At 41.6% G+C, this 20,856-nt stretch overlaps 1 protein-coding gene across 3 annotated transcripts in view; it reads left to right on the forward strand.

Annotated features, from left to right (window-relative positions):
- The first annotated feature begins 1,632 nt into the window (after positions 1-1,632).
- The window catches only part of LOC308100423 (ligand-dependent corepressor-like), a 38,640-nt gene continuing 19,416 nt past the window's right edge, over positions 1,633-20,856 (forward strand). For 2 of the 3 annotated variants that reach the window (XM_080449467.1, XM_080449469.1), the window contains exons 1-6: positions 1,633-1,753; positions 14,709-14,774; positions 16,694-16,773; positions 17,077-17,209; positions 17,477-17,794; positions 20,721-20,820. In XM_080449467.1, coding sequence (XP_080305593.1) covers positions 1,657-1,753; positions 14,709-14,774; positions 16,694-16,773; positions 17,077-17,209; positions 17,477-17,794; positions 20,721-20,820 — 794 coding nt within the window. In that variant the 5' untranslated portion in view covers positions 1,633-1,656. The remainder of the gene's footprint in view (positions 1,754-14,708; positions 14,775-16,693; positions 16,774-17,076; positions 17,210-17,476; positions 17,795-20,720; positions 20,821-20,856) is intronic. The other variant, XM_080449468.1, reaches the window with a different exon arrangement.

The raw sequence follows: 20,856 nt of genomic DNA on the forward strand, positions 1-20,856 counted from the left end.
GAAGTATGCACACAGCACCTTCAAGCACGGTAGCACCTTAAAGTGTGCTATGATTAATGTACGTACAAGTATTTAACTATTTCTTCCCTTACTACTTGTTATTCTTCTTCCATCTTCACCCTTTAACAATTATAATATAATAGTTTATTACTTGATTTAGCATTTGTAGTAATAATATAAATCTGCAATGTTTGACTCTGGGATTGGCCTTGGACCCCCCATCTGGAAACATTTTGTGCCAGTGACCCAGGGCCGGACTTACCGTTGGGCTAGGGTGGGCTGCAGCCCACGGGCCTCCAACTGGGGGGGCCTCCGATTTTTTTGGTAAAAAAAATATATATATATATATATCAATATTTATTTATTTATTATTATTTTTTTATGCCAAAAACCAAAAACTGGAAGAAAAACGAACCCAATCCGCCCAGAACCGCGAAAAAAACGAACCCAATCCGCCCAGAACCGCCCAAAAAATTCGCACGCGCGCAAAGGGGGCAAGCATGCACGCGCACGTGCATGCGCGCCAGGGGGGCCTCGAAAATTACTCTAGCCCACGGGCCTCAACTCCTATAAATCCGGCCCTGCAGTGACCCCCATAAAACATTTGTGTTCAAAATTTTCAAGATATTTCAGAATTTTCCAAAAATATCAGCAGCTATTTTTGAATGGGTTACCCGATTTTAATTAACTCATTTTGCTGGAGTTAATGACCCCTGGGGGTCCCCGCCGCCGGACCTCACTTAGAGAACCACTGCAGTAGAGTGGGCCTACTTGAACTATTACTTTCTATCACTGTGTCACTTGCCAAAAAATAACAGTTCTACAAGCTGACAATCTGTCATTTTGTAAATCTGTTCTTTTTTTTGGGCATGTGACACCTTCTTACTACAGCCTACTGCCTACCTTGTGGTACCAGTACCACTACCTGTGTAACAATTATTATTATTTTTTGTACCTGTGGAAACCCTGAGGTTTCCATGTACTGCTCAGTAGTCATATCCCATGCAGAGCCCCGTTTACTGGATCCGGTAATTTGTCATACACATACGTGCACGCACAAGGACCGTTTCCGTATCCGTTCTAGACCGGATTTGCAGCCTGTAAAGTGAATCGATCCCGTTGTGCGCGTCTGCGTGACAGAGCGCTCGTTCGAGCGCTTCCTCTCTTCTCTCCAGTGTTGCCATGTCTGCTTATTATAAGCGACATTGGGCTTGTTTTTCTGTAGTTGCTTGTAAACATTGGTAGTTGCGGGTTGCAGTTTTTTGGGGCAAATGTTTTAATTATTATTTCAACCGGTGGTTCTCAAATATTTTCATGAAAAAGTTTTGTGCCAGGGAGCATTTGTGTTGTTAGAATGTTAGAAAGTATTCAAAATATTCCACATTTTATTGCAAGAGTTTATGAAAATAGCAGATCTACAAGCTCACAACGCGTCGCATTGTGAGCTTGTAGATCTGCTATTTTCAAATAGCCGACGTATACAGTAGGGGTTTTAAAGCGCTCATGTGGCCTAAAGTTGCTTCTTTTGGACTTGTTTTCCTCGACCCGGTTTCTTATTTCTCTCACAAAACCTGGCAACACTGTTCCTCTCTCTCTTTTTCCGTCGTGAACGCGCCCGTCGTCCAGAGGACTAGGAGGAGGACTCGGGGTTAGAAAATGGCGAGTCCGTGTAAAAGGCAGCAATGCACGATCGAGAGGCGCGGCTTTCGGCAGGAATTAGACTCGTGGCGGCACAAACTCATCCACTGTGTAGGTAAGGACAACGTAATAACGCACGCCGAACAACCGTAGCGCCTTTTAAAGAGCCGCAGCGTGCCGTTTTGTAGGTGTTATAATATAACCCTCTACAAACTGCACCGTCTCTCCTCTCCTTCCTTCCGCCAGCTAGCTACCAGTGTTGCCATGTCCGCTTATTATAAGCCACTTCGGGCTTGTTTTTCTGTAATGTTGCTTGTAAAGATTGGTGGTTGTGGGTTGCGTTTTTTGGGCTTGTGTAGTTGCTTATTTGGGCTTGTTTCGTAATGTTGTTTAAACGCTGTTTCACAAACATTTGTCAAGGTATATTTTGTGCCAGGAGGGACCATGTGTATCAGATTTGTGTTGTTAAAGGATCCCTGGCTAATAAGCCTTATATGCCTCAATACATTATAATTGCCCTCTATAACTAAAGTTAAGAATTAAAAACACTTACTTTTTTTCATAGACCTGGTTGCTTATTTCTCCCACAAAATCTGGCAACAATAAGAGCGACTTTTTTTGTCCTATTCAACTGTTTTCCTTTCCTGACGAGCCCGTCTATCGCTCTGTGCTGTGAGCCAATAATAATAATATTTATTATTATTATTAAGCTAATGGGCGTGTGGTTAAACGTCCCGTAGTTGCTTGCTTGTAGTTTTGTAGTTTTCTTTTATTTACTAAATATCGCGATAATTCCTCACGTTTGGCTGATTTGCGCCGTTACCGTGTAATTTAAAGGGCACCGTGTTTGTTTTAAAGGGAGTGTGATCATCTAACGGCGCGTTGCGTTTGTCGTCGGCCGAAATTTAAAACGGCAGATCTACAAGCTCACAAACAAACGTCTGCGCCGTGAGCTTGCCGTTCTCGTGCACGCGACGCCGTCGCCGCGCAACGAAAATCAGGCTAAAATTACCACCACCATCACCACTAGCGTTTTGGCTGGGATGCGCGTTCCCGTGTGACGTGTACTGTATTTTGGTTGTTGGGGGTTGGGGGGATGGTGTGTGTGTGTGTGTGTGTGCGCGCGCGCGGATATTTGAAAGCTATACTCCTTAGTACAACGGTGTCGCTTGCCTAAAAGAAGTGATCTACAACAGTGGTTCTCAAACTTTTTCGTGTCAAGGACCCCCAAAATTACACACATTAGCCCACGGACCCCCTCATTGTGGGATATATGCCGGGGACGTTTTATTTTTTACGGCTATAGCAGGGATTCGTAAACATTTTAATTTGAAAGACCACCGGTTCTGGGCCACGGAGTCCCATTTGATATCATTTTGATCCCAAATCTACACTGTTATCATCTGTGTTAATTTAACGGTCCATTTGGTTCCATTTGTACACACTCAGAGTTACAGACCCTCAAGGGTCCATTTGGTCCCCAACTATCAATCATTTGGCTGGCGATCCCCTGGACCAGTGACCCCTGGGGGTCCCCGGACCCCACTTTGAGAACCAATGATCTACAAGCTATAGGGAATTGTATTCCTTCGTTTTGGCACAAGAGTCTCTCGAGATGTGGAGTATATATAAAAAATGTTAAGGCTTGGGGGAAAAATGACTGGCTTTTGACTCACCTTGCTCGGGAGGCGCCTTGCTGCAATCAGGAAGTGTGTCAAAGACCCCCCCACCCCTCCTCCTAGAAAATTATTGTTTTAGTTTTATGATAAACTATAATACTGGAGTTCTCTTTTATCTATGTTAGTTCCCGCTCCTAATCCACAACTTCCCCTCGCTGTGCAGTTTGTGATGTGTAACTGTAGAGCAAAGAGTTTTGACCTGTTAGTGTGTGTTCTTTAGGCTATGTAGGGAAACATTCTTTTGAGTGTTTGTTTGTATGTTAAAACAATAGGCCTACATACATTTAATTACATACATTTGAAAAACAAAACAAAGAATATAAAAAAAAGAACAACATTAAACTGTCCGTGTGTGTGTATACACATGCGTGCATGCATGTGCTTGGTGTGTGGTGGGGGGTATGTCTACAAATTAGTGCACCGGGACGTGCACACATTTGTAGGACGCCCAAAATTACACACACACTAACCCACAGACCCCCCATTGGTGGGATATATGCTGGGGACATTTTATTTTAGACGGCTATATCAGCGATTCTTAAACATTTTAATTTCAAAGACCCCCGGTTTGATATGAATTGGGCCACGGACTCCCATTTGATATAATTTTGTGTGATATCATTTTGTGTGATACACCTGTGTTTGGTGTGTATGATATTTTTCCTATACGAGGCTGGTGGAGTCAGTAAAAAGTGCTTTATTATGAAGCACTATATATATATAATCCAAGCACCAGTAATCTGTAGGAGCCTGAAACATTACACTAGTTACTAGTTAATAACAACAATTGGACCTACTTGCTTACCGTTGAATAGCGGTATATTGAAAACCATTTATGTTTTGAGGAAAACATATTGAGAATGTGGATTATGTGAGGAGACAGATTGTAATCACTCTATGATTCATGGTGACTTTTTCGTTAACTTCGTTAACCCTGGTGTCCCTATTTTGGGCATGTTGTGAGAGAACTAAAACAAATAGCCTTGGGCTATTTGCTTAATTAGACCGCTCTATGCCAGCCGTGCGTTGTGTGTTGTGACGTGTTGGTGAGATTGTAGATCGGCTATGTTCGTCATATGATGGTGTCAGCCTTAAGTTAACGGAGCCTAGTGCATTTGTTAAATGATTTTATTAGACCACCGCCAATATAGTCAGTGAATTACAATTACAATCAATGCACGGATTGATTACCCAACAACACCATGGAGTGTAGAGGCCTTTAAATGTCTACCTTTGTTGATTATTGGTATGTTATATCTGTCTACTCAATCCTGCTGACCACTGTTTGCGAAGTTTACAAGTAAATACGAACCCATTTCAAAGTTCATTGTTAGACATTTCTCGTGTGAACTACGACCTGCTGGAATAAACAATTACCGTACTAAAGTTAATACAAACCTGCCAAATGGTGGGACTTACACTGTTTGCATATTTTCATAATGCCTTACATTTGCATTTTGATCAGATTAAGATTAATCTGATATTAAGTCATATAATAATCAAGTAAATATAAAAAAAATGTAGTGAGTGAAAAATTTGGCTCTCAATGTCCAATTTCTACTTATGGACTGGTTTTGTCCAGTTCTCATCCGCCCCATGTCTTAATACCTTTGGTCAAAATGGTCCCATGGTGAGAGAAAAGTAGGATTGTCATTGTGTAACGATGTTGCTTAATTACAGCCTTTATCACAGGTTAAACATGTTCCAGTTAAGCCTGATTTATACTTATTTGCACGCTGGTGTTGCATGCCGCAAATAGCAGATATACAAGCTCACAGCGCGCCACATTCGCGTTGTGAGCTTGTAGATCTGCTATTTACTGAGCACGACACCAGCACGCAACTAAGTATAACTGAGGCTTTACATAGGCTCTGGTACAAGCTAGGCTTTCTGCTGGTGATTAGACTGAAAATGAACAGAGGGAAGATTCTGGTTGGTCACTCACTGCCCCAAGGCCCTGCAGCAGTTAGTCAGTCCCTTCTTCTTCATATATGACCGACAACTGTCCCTTGTTCCCTGGCTCTGCATGACAACAGAGCTCAGCCTGCTACAGAATGGCAGATTCTGTCCATGACAACAACAAGCCCATAGTTTTGTTTGGCTTTTTGGTGGAGAGTGCTGCACGCCACCACCACCCTGTTGAAGTTGTTTGTAATGGACATTTTGTCTTTGTGTATTTAATGTGAGCCTGTAAGACCACAGGGCAAAAAGGAGGGCAATTGTCCTGTTGAACAGCGGAAACTATTGTCTGTATGTCTCGCATGCGTGTGTCCCATAGAACACCAGCCCCCGTGTGCAAACTGTGCTTTCCAGCTGATGACATGTGTTCTGTTCTGTTCTCTGTCCTCAATCTGAGAAATTTGGAATACCAAATAGTTTTGGAACAGGCTAGGCTAACATTTAAAAAGTCTGGAATTTCAGCCATTCATGCAGAGGTTGGTGTGGGTGAGTGTTTGAAGATGTAGTTCTAAATCAAATGACAAACACATTATTGACAATGGCTAGATTGTCTTGTTTTGTCTATGTATGGCTATTTGGGCTACATCTCGTAATTTGCTAACATTGCTGAGGCTTGTTGACAGACTCTGTATACACACACACACACACACACACACACACACACACACACACACACACACACACACACACACACACACACACACACACACACACACACACACACACTCCTAACAGTTTTTTAATTCCATTGTTTTGGCAGGCTAGGTGCGTGCGTGCACAAGTGTGTGTGTGTACACTGTATTTGAGCTCGCATGCATGTGTACACAAGTGTTCACGCTCAGACTCACGCCCTCATGTTTTTATGTTTGCATTTCACTCATGGTCTCACTGGCTCTTGTTATTGTGAGGTTTGCTCTGTGCAGCATTACACCATTTGAATGTCACTTTGCATCATATCGTGTTAACTATTCATGGAGGCCTTTTCCCCCGTTAGATGTTCGCTCAAAGCTGTCACCTCATTGCTTACTGTACAGCCTGATGCAGCTATATTGCTGTTTCGATGATGAGCCCAATGTATGTCTGACAAATGTCATTTCAAGCACTTGCTTTGCTCATGCCCATGGAGGCTTGGATGCTTGATTTATAGTATATACTTGGCTGCATGTGGGTGTCGCACTTTGAAAATATGCGATCTACAATCTCACAATGAGTCACGCTGTGACGCATCGTGAACTTGTTGATCGGCTATTTTCGGTGCGGGACAACCGCACGCAACTATGTATATATCATGCTTAAAGGAGGAGTTCACCCCAAAAATTACGTATTTTCTATCAATTGCACACCCTATCTATGAAGCCTTGAATCCATGGATTCTTTTTAGTTTTAGTTTAGTTCAAGTGGCTAAAAATTATCAGCATCGTCTCCCAGAAATGTACACTGTGTGTGATGGATTGCCGGACTACAATTCTCAATTAACATTTTAAGCATTTAACAGATGCTCTTATCCAGAGCGACTTGCCAAAGTGTGAGATCAGGCAGCAAACGATAGGGTAAATGGTCACATAAGCAGAGTGAAAAGAGAACTCTGCTCAAAGAGACTGTTGGATAACCAGGTGAACGTCAAACCTAAGAATCTGTCTGAACAAAATGCTATTTGTGTAGCACTCGTAGCATTGTGGTCAAGCAAAAACAAAAACAAATTGTGACAAGAAGAAGGGATAGAATGTAATGGTCAGTAATGGTCTTACTTGTGCCATAGCTCAAGTAATCGGTGCAACTTTGTGATCTCTCTCTCCTTATATCCCCAGCCTCCAGTGCTATCCCGCATCTGCATAGAGAACTGCTCAGGCATGTCAATGACCCTCTTTGTATGATATGGATGTATGATCGGCTTCAGTACGTGTGAACATCATATGATTTTGAAAAGATGATCCCGTCAGAGAGACGGAGAGGCTAATCTAATCAATGAATCGATTGATTATTAGATATCTTTGCTTCCTAGTGTTCCCACATGCAGGGTGGATGTAGTTTAATATTTTTGGTTATGTACACTTCAAGCTCAGAGAAGCTCCAGCCATCAAAGATTGTGGTCTCTCTCTCTCACTCTCTCCCTCTCTCTCTGAGTTGTACTGTAGTGTCGATGGGGGATGGGTCATGCAGGCGTTGGATACGAGTCAGAGACCCTCAGAGCTACTAGGGCAGCATGAAACAGGAGGCTTGTCCAATGGGAAGAGCACTGCACTCCCATGATGAAATGTTTGCATTCAATTAACATTTGAAGAAATTCTATGTTCTTCATACAGAACCCTACTGTATACGGAACCTTACGGGTCCATTTGGTTACATTTTACACTCCTAAGAGTTAAATTAACAGTTTTGCTCTTGGAATTGGTGAATATAAGTTAGGACTGTATTCTTGATGAATGGTTAGTAGAAGGACTAGAAATTGACACACACACACACACACACACACACACACATAAATGCCAAAGTCTATCCAAATGGCATCTTTAGACCTGGTAGGGACTAGGGATGGGTGGATGCTTTTTTTGCCAGGTGAGTGGATGTTGCCTGTGATTGCACACGTGCCAGGAGCAGTGATGTATGACAATGACCAATTTCCTGTTTTGGTTATGTTCATTACTTACTATTCATTACGTACTATTTATACTTATTTGCCTGCCAAAAAAAGCTAATCTACAAGTTCGCAACTCGTTTTGTGCCGTGTATAAACACGATATAAATCAGGCTTTAGGACCTAGTGCTACTGATGCGTGTTAAATGGAAGGAGCGAATGCATTGTTGTTTTGTTGGACAAATTACTAGAGTAAAACAAAATACATCTTAGAACAACTAGCCAATTTAATAGTATACACACTGAGTTTAATTGTTTGTAAACCTCCTGAACAATTAGAGGTGAGTGCACAAATAGCAGGAGACATGTAACACATAGCAAGCAGCTTCTGAAATCCCAAACTAGGTCAGACAGCCCAAGTAGGCTGATAAAATAGCCTCCTACTAGTCAAATAGATGGGACATACAATCCCTTAGCACTTAATCACTTCTTGCAACAGGTCATTGATCACATGCATTGACATTACAAAATGAACTTATGTTCCCACTTAAGCCTGACATCATCGTGTACGAAAAATAGCCGATCTACAAGCTTAGAACGTGTGTCGCGCTGTGAGCTTGTAGATCTGCTATTTTAACCACACAATAATACCAGCTCATGAGGAGCATGAATTAAGGATAAATATAGGCCTACAGCTATTTTTGAGAATTCTTGCCTATAATGACATGGCCAAACTGAGGAATTGAATACTAGACTGATTACTTGAGTACAATGGACCACAATGGAAACGAGCCCCTGGGGCTTCTTGTGTTATCCTTTTAGCAGCACCGTTGACTGTACCACCAGTACTGTTAATAATCGTGTTTATAAAGTATTCAATCAATCAAAACCAGGGACGCCAGATTGACTGTGGTTAGAACTTGATTTTATCACTGAATTATTACTTTAAAGTCATTTAGCAGACGCTTTTGTCCAAATCGACTTACAATAAGTGCATTAAACATAGGTAGGGAACGAAACTACCAATCACCAGAAGTGCATTCTCTTCTAAAATAAGCAACTAAGAGTATACCTAGCGCCAAGGTAAAAGTGCAATATATCAGCCACCTACTTTCTTAAACAGATGAGACAAATAGGAAAATCAAATGAGCAAAATCAAATGAGCAAGAGCTAAAACAAATAAGTATCGAATAAACAAGATCCAATAAAACAATAAAACAAGAGCTCGTACAACTAGTTAACAACAAGTAGGCAAGGCAAAGAGGAAGGGTAGTGTTTCCTGAAGAGGTGGGTTTTCAGCCTGCGGCGAAAGATGGGCAGTGACTCAGCTGTCCTCACATCAGTGGGGAGTTCATTCCACCACTGTGGGGCCAGTACAGAAAAAAGCCGTGGCCGTGTAGATCGGCCAGAAGGACCACTGAGCGACGAGGCAACCGGTCGCCCCGAGGCGGCAGACCGAAGTGGTCGGGCAGGGGGGTGTAAGCCTCTACCATAGCCTGGAGGTAAGAAGGAGCTGTTCCTTTCACTGCCCTATAGACAAGCACCAGGGTTTTAAACTGGATGCGAGCCGCTACGGGGAGCCGGTGTAGACAACGGAGAATGATAGTTGTGTGGGAGAATTATCAGTCTAGTTGTGATTGTTAGCTATATTTTCTTACTGACTGCAGCTGTGATATTTCACCAAATCAAATCCAGTGAATTTGCGTTGCATCTTGCCTGTGTGCGCTGCACCTAGGAGGAGCCTTGAAACCAGCCTCCGTTACCCAGTCGTTTCGGCTGATAGGCTAATAAGCTACTCCTTTTGGCTACATTAGCAAAAAGGGGAAAAAAAAGACGCACCAAAAAACGAAATGCACAACGTTGCTAGCATTTCAGAAGTCGGCTTAGCGGAATTAGGATCAGTTGTCGGTGATGTACAGTGGAGGTTAAGGGTTGGATTTAGGGAAAATAAGCTGATCCTAGATCTGCCTCCTGAAAGGGGATTTCTTCTATTAAGTGGTGCTTGGAAGGACAAGGGTGTCACTCCAAATCTCTCTCCTCGCTTCCCTGGCCCTGATTGGTTGGAGATGTAGGTCAGAAGAAGGCTAAGACAGATTGGGTAGTGTAGTGTTACTCTCAATGAGCGCACACACACGGCTCAATGGAAGGTGTTCAAATAAACTGGCTTATAGGGAAGGTTTGTGGTTAAAACAACTGTTTATTTAGGGATCCTGCCTTGGCACAATATACTTCATTACCAACACACTTGACCCTTTTTAGCAATGGCTGATTAAAGCTGCAATCTGGAACTTGTTTTACGGAATACAATGTTATTTTAACCCAATAAGATCTGAGGCCGATTCTACAAAATGCCTTCTAAATCAGTACTTCTCACACAAGATTTTTCATAAAATGTTCAGAAAAAGCAGATGTACAAGCTCTCAGCGAAGTGACGCTGTGAGCTTGTAGATCTGCTAGTTTTGAATAGCCATCGCAAAAATCTAAAATGACACAGATGCTTTCCCGGTTTTAATGGCTGCAATCTGGAACTTGTTCTACTGAATAAAACGTTAGTTCTACTGAATAAAACGTTATTTCAACCGATATGTATGGTAGAGTATGTTAATACAACGTAACTCTTTTACATCTGCAGCGGTTGTAGCTGGTCTCCCTAATCTTCCATTGAGACATTTAGACCCTGGTACCTGAAGATTCCGGACCATTTCTTCATACTATCGAAACTCTTCTGCCTGCTTCCCTTCGCTTTGGTCAACTCCTCAGGGAGTTTTTGATGTAGGGCTACATATCTAGCACACACACAACCTGGAGAGCCTAGTCTAGGCCCAGGTAGATGAGCATTCTCAACGACCACACTGCCATGGGTGTACTACGGTATACAGATGGAGAGGTAATCGCACCTTTCCTGTGGAGATATAATTTAGACGTCACTTATGCTTAAAGGTAGGGTAAGTGATATTTTTTTGGTAAAATAAAACGTTTTTTTTCTTAGAAGGTTAAATCACTATATTCTGTTAGTAATCATTGCTATAGTTTGTTCAGTCACATGGGTCTCCCTGTCTCTCCAGCTCTTTAATAAACAGAAAATACATTTTCAGGTGGGTGACAACATTTCAGCCAATCAGGAGAGAGTACCCATTTATCCGCTGTTCCAGTTCCAATTTTGTCTGCTCATTTCTTTGTCTCATCACTTCCAATTTCACTTGTTTAATCTGTATCCTGTCTGAGTTCTCTCTCCTGATTTGATAACATTGGTATCCCAACCTGAAAACGCATTTTCTGTTTAATAAAGAGCTGGAGAGACATGGAGACTCTTGTAACCGAACAAACACTCTATAGCAATGGGTACTATCAGAATATAGAGCTATTTAACACTTAGTGTAACCAAAGACATTTTTTAAATCACTTTTAATGAGAATGAGAATGAGATCTCAGAACGAGTCCTCAGGTCTCAATAAGATCACCCGTCTAAATAAATGTTAAAACCACACTATTATTTCAGAAATTTTCAGCATGTGACGTCGCCGTACGATGACATACAAATCAGGTCATAGTGTGGAGATTTATCAAAACAATTTAGTTAAAAAGTACATTTCACAACTTGGTTTTTATGTACTGGGGATCCTAACGCAGGTCTTCCACATGGGAGACTACATTTCTGTTGCTCTTCCAGGACGAAATCCCCCGCTTGGCTTGGAGAAATATTGGCTTATGAGCTTGGTGCAGAACTAACTACGTCTGTGTCGTACCTGCCCCACAGAAGGGTCTACATGTCTTAATAGAAGTGTAGGGAAACCACCTTCAACCACTGCAGATGTGCTAGTTAGTTATATTTATATTGTGTTAACATTCTCTACAATACGGATTGGATAAAATACAGATTGGTTAAAATAATGTTTTAGTCACTAAAGTCAGCTGGGGCATTGATATACAATTACTTTCATGAGCACATTTGGTCACATTTTGCCAACAATTTTCAGTGAAAAAATAGTCACTAAACATCTCAATCATCTTTATTTATTTTTTATGTCTGGGCACTGGATGAAGCCCAGTTAATATAATGTCTTTATCTCTAATATCCTTTCATCACTGTCCCCAATATGTTTTCATCTAGCCTCTTCCATTGCCTCCTAGGTCAACAATCTAGTGGTTATTAGACCTGTGCGACTGAGCTATCTTTTCTCATTATCACTTTATTCCACACCTCTTTAGCTCTTTACATTGTGTATCTGGAGGCTATGTGGATACCATACATCGAGCTACATCTGTGTAGCACAATCTGAATGGTGGCCTAATTCCTGTTCTGCCATGATTAATTGCCCAATGTTCCATCAAGTCAAAATGCGTAACCCACCTTTTTTATAGGCTGAGAATTACGCTACTATTTCCACAGCCATAGTCGCATCACTTGAGATAAAGACGCATTGACCACTTTAAACCTGGCATCCCTATTTTGGGCATGTCGCTATAGACGAAGATTGTAATTTTTCTTTTTTTTTAATGGACAAATAGCAAATCAACACGCTCACAAAGCATTGTGTGATGTGACACGTTGTGAGCTTGTAGATCTGCTATTTCTGCTACTAGTCATACAGCAAAGTATACAAGGGATTACAGCTGTGTTGCCTTGGTATTCTTTCATGTTTTTGTTGCACATCGACCACACCCCAGACCCCCACCATGTCGTATTTTAGATGTGCTTTGTGGAGTTTGCACGGCAACGTCAGCAGCTATCAATATTTCATCTGCAGCACATTTAGGCTACTTGTTCTACTCTAGTGTGCATCAAAGCCTAAATGTATGCATCTGGCACCAAAAAAAAAAAGGCTGGGTTTTGAAGCAGCTGTACAAGATTGTCCTCCAGCAAAAAAAGCTTTGGTATTACCTAACTGTTTTTCTTTTTCATCATCTTTTTTTTTTGTACAAGTATGACGCATTATTTAAATGCCCTAAACTCAAATTTCCTGAAGAGTAGTTTGATGTCATGCCGCTGCTCTGTCAAACGAAAGTGGATGACCTAGTTTTTTTTCTCCCTTTTTTTTTTTCTTCTCCTGCCTCTGAAATATTTTCAGAAATGGGATTGGATGGCTGCAGCTGAAGTCCTTTGCACTAACCCAGAAACAGGCTACAACGCTCCAGCTACAGGCAAACGCTATATTTCACCACCTCCCTCCTCCTCCCAGCTCCCTCTGTTTGACTCTCGGGGGGAGGGTGGTGGGGGGAGGTGGTGGTTGGGAGTTGGGTGAGAAGCTGAGAGAGGGCATTTGAACACATGACAGTAGTACAGTATGTGATTGGGCTCACTGTAAGTTTAGGAGGAGAGTAGATGGCGAGGAGGGCTGGAGGTTTTGGGGGCTTTTCTTTTTTCTCTGCTTCTCATCTGTGAAGACATGGATCTTAAAGTAAGTAGAACACATTAGACTAAAGGAGAGAGGTTATGCAACAGACATCTTCTCACTCAGTTGCAGGGATCGGTGATGCTGATGGTAGTGCTGACAAACTTGGGGCTGGTCAGCTAGCTGGGGTATGTTATCTTCTATAGGTTGAATGTGCTGCTATCAAATGTGAGATTTTCTTAACCACCAGCCCTTTATACTTCATCGCACAATGTTTTCGCCCGGCGAAAATAGACTATCTGCAAGCTCGTTGTGAGTTTGTAGATCGACTTCTTTCGCTACTATTGCAAATGTTGTTAATTACTGTCTACGTTGCTTTCAAAAATGGCAATGTCCTGTTGAACCACTGTTTGCCTCATCCACATGGTTTGGTTAATGACTCTTCTTTACCCTGTATGCGTTAGAATTGGACTACAGTGTACGCTCCTATAGTCTCTGATTTAGGATTTGCTTCAGTAGACAGATGCTGCCTCTGACCTCCTTAGCGCTTGGTTAAACACGTGTTGTAGTTTTGGATCTGGTATATATTGACCCTATGGCGGTAGGCAGACTTTAGCATATTGTATTATGCACTGTTCAGTGAAGGCCTGCGAAGGCAATATGCACTATGAACTTGGAACAGCTGGGACTGTAGGCTGCAAAACTAAATCTCATCGGTGCGACTTCCGCCTCTTCCTTAAATGCAGAATATATGGATGGACTCGCGCTGTATAACGTCACTTTGTCAGCTTATCTGACATGTCCGACCACAGGAAGCCTGCTGCTTTCCTGCCTGTTTTTTTTAGATGTTGGTGTTGTGCGCTGGATTCCCATGAAACCGTACAGCTAACAGTAGGAGGCAGCCAACTCTGCAACAGGGTTCACGATAACGTTCATATCATCACCTTTCCATCTCTTTCTGTCAGTTTCTTTTATTGTTACAACATGTACGATAAGTGCACCCAACTCCATATTTGCTTCAGTTGCTTGGCAACTGGAGGATGGATGGAGTCGGAGTGCATGTATTTACTGTTAAAGTAAAAACCTGCGGTGGAAGCCGATAATGTGTGTTTTAACGGGGGGTGTGTGTGTGTGTGGGGGGGGGGGGGTAGATTTTGCTGAGGGGGTTGTCAAGATGAAATGGAAAGGCAGAGATAAGCCTGGTTGTATGTAAAGTGTATGATCCTACACAGTGTCAGGGATGTGCAGCACACTTGGCCCTAATTGATGTATCTTTTTTTCTTTTTTTTTGCCACAGCAAATTAATTTGGACCCTTGGGCAGAAATTGGGTTGTCTTAAGCAGTCATACATTTTTAGAGTATGCTCTGCAGCTGTTGGTTTCTATAGGGCTATGTCTGCCTTAAATGATTACACATTTATGGTTGAAATATTTGTAATCCTTTTTCCCCCTCTTTCTTTCTTTAATTATATGGTGCATTGCCTGTTGATGGTTGATTGATTGATTGGTTTCTTCTGTTCTGTAGGTTTTGAGAGCATTCTGGAGGGTCTGTTTGATCCAGGGCTGGTAGAAGATCTGAAATTATTTAAAGGTAAGTCATTATAATTTATTTTCCTAAGAGAACGTTACTGCAAAAATACATTATGCTATATCATAAGCATTACCAAAAACTGCTTTAGTCAACATTCCAAATGTAATATGTTAACCAGCCTGGCATTCTTATTTTGGAGATGTCGTCATTATCTGTGATAATTCTCCAAATCTTAAAAACTGTACTTGCTCAAGATCAGACTTGATGAATCTTGAGCTTGTAGATCGGTTATTTTGGAGAACTTTTGAATGTGGCTTAAGTGGTGAATAAAGTGTTTGTGTTATCTGTCCATGACAATGCTACACCATTGTACCATCTGGTGCCCATCTACATTCGCTCCCTCCTCTCCACAAGGCAGACCCCTCTGGCTGTTGAAAAGAACATGCTTTGTGTGTAATATGAAGTTGGTGTTTTGGATGGCACAGGGCCCATTATAAAAGTCCACAATTCCTTCAGAATATCATGACAATGCATAATGTTAATGAAACAATAGTGAGCCTTATTCGGGTTTATACGTCATTCCCCTGCCACAGTACTGTAAATAATGAAGCAGGGGTCTTTCATACCAGTTGATAAAGAAGGCTACTGGAAATGTAAAGTTGGTGTGAGTGATATTTGTTCTGTACCGGTAATTGGTTTGTTTTTGTGTTTTTGAATAAAAGTTAGAGCTATCATATATATTTCCATTGAAATCATTGCTATAGTGTTTGTTCAGTTGCAGGGGTCTCCCCGTCTCTCAAACTCTTTTGTGAACAAAATAAATGTTCAGGTCGGGATACCAATTTTATCCAGTCAGGAGAGCGAACCCCATGAAGATCATTTATCAGCTGTGTAGGTTCAGGTTCAGTTCCAATTTAGCTGCTGACTTTATTTTGTCATCACTTTCAATTTCACTTGTTTATCCTATGATAAATGTATGAGTTCTCTCTCTCCTGAGTCCTGAAATGGATGAAATCGGTATCCTGACCTGATAATGTCTGTTTACTAAAGAACAGGAGTGACAGGGAGACCCCGGCTACTGAACAAACACTCTATGGTGTTTGTTCAGTAACAGGTGTCTATATTACGGAATCTAGAGCTATTTAACACATTGTTAACAAAGTGAAAAGAAAGAAAGGAGATATCTCTTACTCCCCCTTTGAATTGAGCATGCTGACTCGATTCTTTTCCTCTTTTGATTCAAAATTGGTGGAAGGGAATTATCATCCTTTTTTTTTTTTTACCATGGCCCATATATTTATATTTATAATGAATGTTCATTAATTCATTGATGTTGAAAACCACTATACTTACTCACACTGGAACATTTGCTTTCTGTGTATGCGGGGAGAATATTATATTGCCCTGAATGTTATGCATCGATAGGTTCAAAGCAAATTTAGAACACTGCAGGTTCTGTGTTTTTACACACTGCATCTTGTAAGCTGCAAGGCAGCATGCTGTTGAGTTAATGATGGAGACGTGTAGTGACAGAACAACAAAATGTGTAACAATAGTGTTGGTTATTTTTTGGAGATGGAAGAAAAAGCTTTCATTTCACCTGAGGCCGATTTATAGCCCACACATGCCTTCTAAATTAGTTTTTTTGTGCCAAGGAGCCCCAAAACGATATGTATTTGGCCGCAGTCCCCCATCTGAAAATGTTTTGTGCCAGGGACCCCCAGAAGGGAAGATTTGGAAAATAAAATCTAAATTATTCAACTTATTTCAAACACTTTCAAGATTTTTCACGATGAAACCTGGACTCGGATGTCCTTTATTTACAATTTGAAAACATTTTTTAGCTTTGACTTGTTTTGAATAGCCATCGCATTTCTCCATTTTCACTTGTGCCACTTTTCATCACACACCCACAGATGCTGGCGAAAAGGTCAGAATGGTACAGTTACTGACATGTCACTTTTGTTTTGCGTCCGTAGGTTGTGAGCCCGAAGCAGTGTCTGATTGGTCCTTTGATGAGAATTGTCTGTTCTGCTGCTTAAGACGTGACAAAGTGAAGGTAAGCTTTCTTGTCTCATGCACCAGTTTTTATGTTGCTTAGCATTCCAACCAGTGACGAGAAAAAAACATGAGCCTACAGTGTTGTGAATGTATAATATATGTGCCTTGGGCTCTGTGCAGCCAGGATTTCCCAGCCGAACCCCTTTATGATAAGTAATGTTTATATTGAGAACTAGGCCTTATGGATGGAAACTGGACAAACATTTTCATTGTATGTAATAGCCCCCTCCCATGCATTTTTAATCAATTCATTAATATCCTATTTGTTTCTGATGATCTTTTTGTTTTGCCCTTTTGACAGGAGCACTTAGTTAGCTTAAGCAACCAGGGTCTTGAAGATACACCGAAACCTCTCCTGGTTAAAGACCAGACCAAAATAAGCAGACTAGAGAAGCAAGCTGAGGAATTCCTAAATGCAGTCCTCTACAGAAAGGGTGAGTTTTTATATATATATATATATATATATATATATTGCATATGATGACACTGGAAGTGAAAGTGGATGTAAAGCCTAATTTATTCTCCGTAGTATGACGACCTCGCTTGCCTAAAAGAACAGATCCTCAACACGCCATGTAGCTTGAAGATCTGCTCTTTTACGCAAGCAACACCATCATGGAAGATAAATTAAGCTTAATGGTGAAATGTATCATTGAGTGTTGTCAACATTTTTGGCCATTTTTGGCCTTTTCCTCTCTCAGATGTCCCAAGCTTCTCGGACCCTCACATTCCAATAGTGGCTCGAGAGATCATGCAGAGAATGATCCGCCAGTTCGCCGCCGAATATACCTCAAAAACCAGCTCCACTCAGGACAGTCTCTCGGATCCGCAGCCCTCCACTGACCAAAGCCTGGCGCCCTCGTTCTCAGGGGCACCACCGTCTACCAGCCCCTCTGCCACCCTCGCCACCTCTGCCGCACACAACCAGAACCCAGTCCTCAGCAAGCTCCTCATGGCCGACCAGGACTCCCCTCTTGACCTCACCGTCAAGAAGCCCCCGGCCGAGCCCAGTGAACAAGGTATGGTGAACGTTGCCACGCACCCATGACACCACAGTGCAAAGAAAGCAAAGGACCTTTTTCACGGCATCCATATTGACATAAATAATAGGGTAACGTTACATCCTGTACAGGTGTTACCAATAATACTAATTATGGCTCTGCTTAGTGTAGCAGAGCCTTTCCAGTGAGCCAAGGTGCACAATAGCAGCACCCTGACTCTGTTTGATCTGAAAGGAACGCCGTCTTAATTAGTATCATTGGTAACACCTGTGTCTACCCTAGTACTTCATGCCAATATTGGCTGCAGTGAAAAAAAGAAAAGAAAGGAAAAGGTCTATTTAGTGCTACAAAGTCACTAGGATACCAGGTAAACATCAAACCTATTATCTGTCTTAACAACATGCTCTCTAAATAACATCATTCTTGGGAGCCAGGGGAGAGAAGAGGCTAGGGTGTGTGGACCGTTGACCCATAGATATATACAAGGGCAAGCCATTAGGGTTGGGATCCTTTAGGATTTTAACAATTCCGGTTCCTTAACGGTTCTCTTTAGGTTCCAAATGGACCCTTAGAAGTCTGTAACTCTTGAGAGTGTACAAATGGGCCCTTACGAGTCCTTTTGGTTCCATTTTTACCCTCTCAGAGTTATGTTGGTCCTTGAAATTTAAAAGTTTGAGAACCACTAGTATTGTAAATGTATAGCAGACGTGAAGTCCACATACCAGCTCTGACAGTGTGATAAAACCAGTTCCGGAAACGGTTCCAAATGTGATGGAACCGATTCCGGTTCCACAATCCCAACCGTACAGCCATGCCTCCTAATGGCTGTATGCCCTATGTATGACTATTGAAACAGGATTTCTCTCCACAATTAAAACTTTATGAATTTTCAACAAGTTTGTTACAAATGTCAGTATGTTATGATACAGGTTACTTGGTTAAATATAAATTGTGGGGTTTCTTACTTAAAAACCCTATCTTGCATAGATACTAACAGTAATGGTTATAATGGTATGTATGGTATTTACGTACGTATGACTCGGGCATATTTCTTGCAAAGAAAGAGTTTTGCCAATGCCCTGCCAATATGGTGTCGACGTGTGATCCAGTGACCTGTGCGGCATCTCATTATATTGGCCCCGATTCATAAAGCGATTTACGACCATATTTTGTACGTACCGGCATTTAGGACAAATCCTACAACTGCAGTCGAATGCCAAAATCGAATGCCAAAATCAATTACAACAGTGGCAAACCTCAAATAAAATATATATGTGCCCAACATTTGTCAACACATATATATAAAAAATTAAAAATAAATGTCAAACGATGTATTGCTTGTAGCCTATGCATAATATAGACATGATGTAGATTCTACCGCTTTTTATTTATTTTCTAGGCTATGAGTCGCATTTAGAGCTGAATTATTAGGTCCCTCAGTGTGTTTGCCAGCGGGCCATCTCAGCCAAAGTGTCACGTAATAATGAAAATAGGCTATGATGCCTTAATGAAACTGCGGAGGGACTGACTTGCATCAGTGTCCGTGCCGCGGTATTAATTTGTAAAGCCTACTGTAGGCTACTGTATATTGATCACATGAACGCCACACACAACAGCCTAATAAATATTACCATCTGATGAGGAAACTAAAGTGGATGAAAGCTGTGTCTAGAAGATCCATTCCCCATTCCGACGTAGGACAGTGATATCCAAAATTAACTAATTTAATCAATAAGCTCTGGTCCATAATCGGATAGAAGCGTTCCACTTGTATGCCCTGGATTTATTTTCAACATCATCTTTTTACCTCGGTAAAGGTGCGCAATGTTCATTTGAAAAGGCTTATATAATATCCTTTCCACGTTTTATTAGCCTTTTATTTGGTAATGGGGTTAAACCTTGTAAACTTCTTTATTCTCATTACACATGAGAGCATTTATTACGTGATCCACTTCCAGACAGAACAGTAAGTTGTCAAGGCGATGCGACACCGCATCTGTTATCTTTAGACGAGGCGGAGTTGAACTTCAAACTTGCATCAGCGTTGCCAGATGTTGTGAGAGAAATAAGCAACCAGGTCTTGGAAAACAAGCCCAAAAGAAGCAACTGGCACTTAGGCCATTATAAGCACTTTAATTAAACCGTTGTGAGCTTGTAGATCTGCTATTTAAAAAGAAAATCTTGTAATAAAATGTGTAATATTTGGAATATTTTTTAAACATTCTAACAACACAAATCTGCCTCCAGCTGGCACAAAACATTTTCAGATGGGGCTTATAGGGATAAATTAGCCTACATATTAACTTGGGGGTCCATGACATAAAGATATTTGAGAACCACCGGTTAAAACAATTGAACAATTGTGAAGCAAGCCCAAATAACCAACTACACTTTAGAAACAAGCCCAAAAAACCGCACCCCACAGCTACCAATATTTACAAGCAACTTTACAGAAAAATAAGCCCAAATTCGCTTATAATAAGCGGACATGGCAACGCTGTTTAGCACGGTTCAGCACGGTGACGTTGAAGTTGGATGCTGTTGGATGCAGCCTTCCAGAGTAATCATGTCTTACACCTGGTCATACGCACGTCTCAGGGATATACGAACCCCTTTGAGAATTGCACGTCAGTTTGTGAGTACCAAAAATACGACCTCCTTTACGAACTTTATTTACCCCATATTTACGACCCTCTTTATGAATCGGGGCCATTGTGTCTATGTATTGGCCAGGGTGTCATAGGGAAGTGAGGGACATACGTCCTGTGTTAAGGACTTGATATACGTACCGAAAATAGACGATATATACAGTACAAGCTCACCTCGCATCGGAGCGAGAGCTTGTAGATCGGCTATTTTCGGTGCTTGACCAAGTATAAATCGCCCTTTGGCTGATCTGAGTGTGCAGGGGGTATTTGACGTTGTGCCTTACATCTCTTTACAGATGGAGTCCTTGACCTGTCCCTCAAAAACAACCGTCACAGCAGCCGCCTGTCTGTCCACACTCCTCCTTACCAGTCTGCACCAGCGTCTACAATCAAAGGGTAAGATAACCTTCTGTCCATGGTCTACAGGCCTTG

Source organism: Gymnoscopelus braueri (genome assembly GCF_963280865.1).
Source record: "Gymnoscopelus braueri genome assembly, chromosome: 14".
Lineage (NCBI taxonomy): Eukaryota > Metazoa > Chordata > Actinopteri > Myctophiformes > Myctophidae > Gymnoscopelus > Gymnoscopelus braueri.